The sequence below is a fragment of the Poecilia reticulata genome, linkage group LG3 (assembly GCF_000633615.1).
Source record: "Poecilia reticulata strain Guanapo linkage group LG3, Guppy_female_1.0+MT, whole genome shotgun sequence".
NCBI lineage: Eukaryota > Metazoa > Chordata > Actinopteri > Cyprinodontiformes > Poeciliidae > Poecilia > Poecilia reticulata.
The window spans coordinates 14,045,217-14,051,637 of record NC_024333.1 but is presented as its reverse complement, the minus strand read 5'-3'; the positions used below and the strand labels follow the sequence as shown (position 1 = coordinate 14,051,637).

Genomic DNA, 6,421 nt, shown 5'->3' with positions numbered 1-6,421 from the left:
GGAGGCCATCTTTCAGACATGCACCGCTGCTGTCCGTCCAGGATCCTCCGGTTGCCCAGACGTTACACGGTAAGCTACTAACGCTGATGTTTGTTTTCCAACTACAGTCATATTTAATCAATAGGGCTCAGTTACGATCGCGGAAAGTTTTGAGTTGATCTCGGCAGTAGGTGACAAACTGAACGTCTCCAGGATGTTGAGACCAGCACGTCCTCTGATCCAATACATCTTATTAAGGATAAAATCAACAAAACGTSTTCAAATTAATGGCCCAACAGGTGATTAAAGACAGTAAAAAGGTAGGAGAGTTTTAGAGTCGATCGCCGTTATTTTACCTTTGTAAACAGACAACCTGAATACAGTGACCTTTAGTGAGGGTACAGAATGGAGAATGRATAAAAGCTGAACTCCTGCTACAATCTTTGCCTCTCTTGGTTACATCCCTGAGGTGTGCCAAGTGTGGCCCACATGCATATAAAGTAAATATGACTATTAATTTATGTATTTCTTTGTGGATGTATAACTTGCCCACCTTAGTTTGCCTGTTTTTGGTCAACATATGTGCCTTAACATTTGGTTACTGTTCCTTAGAGGTGGACAGAGGACCCACAATTTATACTCCAGGAATAACAGTAGCACTTCAACATGTTTTTACTCAAAGTCAAAAGTAGCTGAATAAGAAATTACACAAAAGTAGAGGAAGGAGCATTTGGTAAAAAGTGTATAGCTAAATTAAAAATAGATTAATGAAAAATAGATACATGAAAAAAGGGAAATGGTGAAATTGATAATATGAAAAATAAATGAAATTGGGTTAATGAAAAAGCTAAATTATTTATTTAACTAATTTTATATTTATTTCACTTCTTTTCTTTATTTATTTTACTAATTTTTTATTTATTTCACCCATTTAGTTATTTATTTTATTTTGGCTGAAATGGCTCTCCATAGACTAAAGCGGATGATTCCCTGAGATCTCAGAACTGTGTCCGAACTGCAGGGCTCGGTGACGGGACACAGAATGTGAAGGTAAGTAATCTTCATAAAATTACACCGTTTAGCAGCTGCTAAAGTGTCCATCTGGTTTCAAAGAAGAAATCTTACACAATTTATAATGACAGTCACATATTTTGTCTGCCGCGATCCCAGGTAGTATATTGTGCTAGCTAATGTTAGCACTAGGTATAGTTAATAAACTAGGCTTGTGTAATATTCGCCTGTCTTTATGTTGAATTCGTTAACCAGCGAACCGCTGCTGAGTGGGATTAAGCGTGGAAAATACCAAATGATCTGGAGGAAATATGGGTTAAAAACTGTAATCCTCGGTGTGTGTGTGTGTGTGTGTGTGTGTGTGNGAAGGCACTCTACCCTTTTCCGGCTCAAGACCATGGCCTCGGATTTGGAGGCACTGAGCCTCATCCCGGCCGCTTCACACTCAGCCGCGAACCGCTCCAGTGAGAACCGCAGATAATGATCTGATGAAGCCAACAGGACCACATCATCCACAAAGAGCAGAGATGCGATCCTAAGGCCACCAAAACGGATCCCCTCAACACCTCGGCTGCGCCTAGAAATTCTGTCCATGAAGGTAATGAACAGAATCGGTGACAAAGGGCAGCCTTGGTGGATTCCAACTCTCACCGGAAACGAGCCCGACTTACTGCCGGCAATGTGGACCAGACTCTCCGGTCATACAGGGACCTGACAGCCTGTATAAAGGGCCCGGTACACCATACTCCCGGAGAACCCCTCACAGACCCCCTGGGGACACGGTCGAACGCCTTCTCCAAGTCCACAAAACAAATGTAGACTGGTTGGGTGAACTTCCATGCACCCTCCAGGACCCTGCTGAGGGTGTAGAGCTGCATGTTAAATGTATTTTATATAATTGTCATACAAACAAAAGCTAAGGAGTTGCCTAAAAATAATTTCATACTCCGTATAACACAAACGCATCAACACACGTATCGACTCACCTTGTGCCGAATCACTGCCTCTGTTCTCAGCCTGTTCCCGTAGCAGTGGATTTCCTCCTGCATTATTTTCTTCCAACAAATTATTCCACTGAACGAAGCTCGTACAGCTTCCTTTTAACCTCCGTCTTCCCATTTCTGACGCTGGATCTTCAACATCCTCAAGCTTTGAAATAGCAGACAGCTACAAACCGTGTGTTAGCTGTAGTGGCTAAGTCTTGGCTTCAGTCCGCTGTCGCCTTGATATCAGCAGGAAAATGAAAAAACTAAGCACTGGATGGTACTGGCTCATTACTGGACACAACGGCACACCAAAAATCTTGATTGTTGTTCCAGTAGCTCACAGATATTTTAAGTTTGGAGCAAGCAGGACCCGGAACCAATCTATGCGGCATAAATTCAAACGGAAATACGTCACCACCTCTCGTGGCGTATACCCCATTACTTCAGCAAAGCTCACAGTTTTTACCAAATTCTGTAGCTTTCAGTGTGTTCTGTAGCTATTCTAAAAATATTTTATCAAAATTTATAAAAACTAAATAACCTACTGTATTATTACTGTATTTACGCTTAAAATAAATATTTCCCAAATAAGGTCTATTTTTACAAATAGCCATTTTTCCTTTTAAACAAATATGATTGCAAAAAATAAATGTAAACTTTGCTACACTGCTTTTCATGTTGAAGGTTGGGGTTGTTTTTTGAGTACTGGCATTTTGTTTGCATTATTGCTGATTGATGCCATACGGCTATCATTATTGCAACACTTCACACACACCTGATATTGCTAATATTTTTTAAGCCTTTTTCTTGGTTTCTTTTCAAATTATATTAAGGTAAATTAATCACAAAATTAGCATCAAACAACTACAAAAGATTGATACTTTAGCTAGCCCACATTACCATCAGTGTTAATATAAATTAGTTCAAAGTTTTATGAGCAGTTTAATGCTCAAGATGCCTTGGTGACCCAAAGTGGGACATCCTTATTTGTTTATTCTCAATATCCACGTCGGTGTAAAGGTCAAGTCCATAAAATTTGGCAAGGATTTGGTTTTAATTTAAAATTTCTTTGTCATTTCTATATACCTTTTCATTGTAAGGTATCTCGAACAAGTGATATGCAGTTTGTTTACTCTTTACCTTCAGTACCATTTTGGTCCCAATGACTTCCATTCTAACCATGTATCAATCAATAATGTGTTTTAAACACATTCTAATGGTAAAATAATCAGCCTAGCCAAAAATGAACATGTTCAGAAGCTCACAGTTCTTGGAAAAATGTAACCAACCAAACTGGTTTTAGTTCATGAACTACACAGTTCAAGTTACAGAGATTTGACTGACTGCCAGGACTTTAGTTTGAGGTAACCTAGAACAGGTCATTACTACTGGTTAGCTAAAAAAGGAAAAAGCACAAGTACAGAGGAACAAGATCAAGAACATTTTCTACATTTAATTAGTTTATTTATTACAAACAATAATCATGCAGTGTTTCTTATTAACTCATTGTTTAAATGTTTGATTACATTTTAATTGAAAACTTGTAAATTGGAATCTTTTCCTTGGAGCAAAAACATATTATGTGTTGTAGTTTGAAAGAACATTGTGTGGTACAGACACGTTCTAAATAACCAAAAAAGCTGTAAAATTGTATATTTTAGAAGACCACAGTTCAATTCTGTAGATAATTTCTCACAGCAACAGGCATTAAACATATACGGCCCGTGTCCAGCTGTCACAGACTATCAGCTAGGAGGAATGAAAAATTTAGCAGTACTGACATGCTTATTTACTGATCTAACCAGCTGCACAAAAATATATATTTGAGAAAATAATGAGTAAATAAAACAAAGGAAAATACAATAACATGAAAGACTGAGTGATTTAGCTCTCCTCTATGTTTCTGTTTATTTCTGGCCTACCTGATGCTTCTCAGTGAGTGCGTGTGCAGATGCATGTCACAATATGATAGCGATACATTTACATGGCTCCCTGAAATGTAACAGAGGGCAAACTTTACTGGTTTCAAAGGACCAATCCCTCGTATGCAGGTCCCTCGGACTCGGGAGACTCTCTCTGCAGACGGAGATGCTCCAACGTGTTGTTGAAATGTTTGTTGATCTGCTCCGTTTCTTCACTTGCCTCCAGGTTAGGAAGATCTTCCCTGATCTTTTGGATCAACTGGTTTAGTACCTGCAGAGTCACCTGCAGGGAGAGGAACAACGTTAGTATTTCATTGAACACAGGAGGCTTGAATTGTTTCCAGGTTCACATGATTTAAGCCGTTTAGTAGAAGCATGCTAGAGTTCAGAAAACTGAATCCCAAACCTGACTGGCTGCGACAAAATATCAACCGTTAATGGTGTGAAGTTCCTCAAGCTGCTCTGTACACCTGCTCAGCTAACAGGTGAGAACCAAATCACAGCAAACCACATCCAGAAGCAATCAAGAAAGGGATTTAAATTGCTTCCAACGTGTATTCAGAAGAAGACAGTAACTCAACATAGTTTTTGTTTTTAGAGTGTATTCAGCAGGCCAAAAAAAGGAACTAAAACCAATTTTTTTCTAGAAGGCGTCTCACTCATACTCTCCGGTAACAGAGAACATTTACAGCCGAAACCTTAACTGAAGCTGAAGCAGCTTCTCACTGTGCAACGCTGCAGCTGAACACTGAAAACGCACAGACTATGATGCTGCTTTTACAACTTCAGTTTGGCATAGACAAGCAATGCCTGAAGCCAACACACACGCACGCACACACACGTTTGCGTGGCTCTTTGTGGGGACTTTCCATTGACTTCCATTCATTCCTACAGCCTAACCCTAACCAAAACTCAATTCACACCTTGTAACCCCAAAAGCAGCATTTTTGGGTCAGCGTTTTCTGAGTCCCCACAACGTAGTATCCATTAGGAAAATGGTCCCCACAAGGTATTACAAAACACAACAGCACACACAACAACACACACACACAGGGCTGCAGTAAGGTACTCCACCTATAACATGCAAGAAAACTGATTTTTCTTGTTGGAAGGTTAAAACCTTAACTTTAAAGATGGATTCACTCAAATTACATGTAGACTCAGACTATTAACGTCAATGAATCACTATGGTGATGTAACCGTCACTGACAGTTACACCTCCATTTCTCCCTCTCAACCCTCACGTCTTCTGTCGCTTTCATAAGCAGCAGGAAAAAACAAGGCCGGAGGTTCAAATGTTTCTACAAATGTCTCGAACAGCTGACTGGACCACATTTTTTTTATCTACTTGCTGTGATTAGCAATATTAAATATAGTCTCTCTTAGTTATATTTTTACACATCTGGTCTAATTCACAACCAAAATCCATCTCATCCTTGGATCAAATGCCATACCAGCCAGAATTCTATTGAGAGAGAGATCTTTAATCTTAATGGGATTTTCCTGGTGAAATAAAGATTTGATAAAATAAAATAAATACAGTGCAGTTCAAGCAAAGCATGTTAAAACATTAAACCATCTGAGTTGATTACATGTAATCAGTTTGTAGAAGGAAACCAGGCCAGTTGCATTTTAGTCTTTGGCTTTGCCAAGCATCAGGTTGAGAGGAGCCACTATAGGTTTGAATTTTTTAATGGGTCTGCAACATTTTCTCTCATGAAATAATTGCTATAACTTTAAAAGGCTTTAATTTTCATTAATGGACAATTATGTACATTTCTCCTGATGCTTAGAAAAACAACTTGCATGTGGTTTGTGGTTTCAGGGTGTTTTCACACCGGAAAGACTCGGTTTGATTGGGGACTAAAATTGCAACATTTGCTACATTTTCAGAACTGTAGTTCAAATTCACACTACAGTGACAAACAACCCAAACTAACTGAAAAACCTGTTCCCCCTGTTGCCTGTGGTGGCGCTGCACCAAGATCTACTGAAGGAATCGACACAAAACCACTGAAGAAGACCAGTGCAACTTCCTTCTTCACAAAAAGTAAACAAAAACGGATTTTAGCGTAGGTTTCCTACAGTAGGAATTTCTCCATTCATATACATGACTGGTTTGGACATGGCCTGTAAGACGCCAACGCTAGCGACGCTCCTAGTCTATCCACAAAACCAAACTGCTCCAATGCAGGATGAACATGAATCAGTCACAAAAAATGATCGCAGCGCCTTTATTTCTTACCTGATTTCTATAAATATGGCTTATATTAAAGCTGAGAAAATGACTGATGTTTGTAAGTATTCTCCCTTGATATAAATCTATAAACAGTTTGGTTTCTGTCAAGATGCAAGAGAGGACTAAAAGAGCAATTTGCTTAGTCCTCTCTTGCATCTTGACAGAAATCAATCAATCAATCAATCAATTAAATTTTATTTGTATAGCACATTTCAGCAGCAAGGCATTTCAAAGTGCTTTACATAATTAAAATAAAAACAGAAATAATCAGTGAGAAAGAGAGA

At 39.0% G+C, this 6,421-nt stretch overlaps 1 protein-coding gene across 1 annotated transcript in view; it reads right to left on the bottom strand.

Annotated features, from left to right (window-relative positions):
- Positions 1-3,409: 3,409 nt before the first annotated feature.
- Positions 3,410-6,421, bottom strand: part of vps35 (VPS35 retromer complex component) — a 51,625-nt gene continuing 48,613 nt past the window's right edge. Inside the window, exon 17 of the mRNA XM_008405049.2 lies at positions 3,410-4,181. Within this exon, the coding sequence (XP_008403271.1) occupies positions 4,002-4,181 (180 nt within the window). The 3' untranslated portion in view covers positions 3,410-4,001. The remainder of the gene's footprint in view (positions 4,182-6,421) is intronic.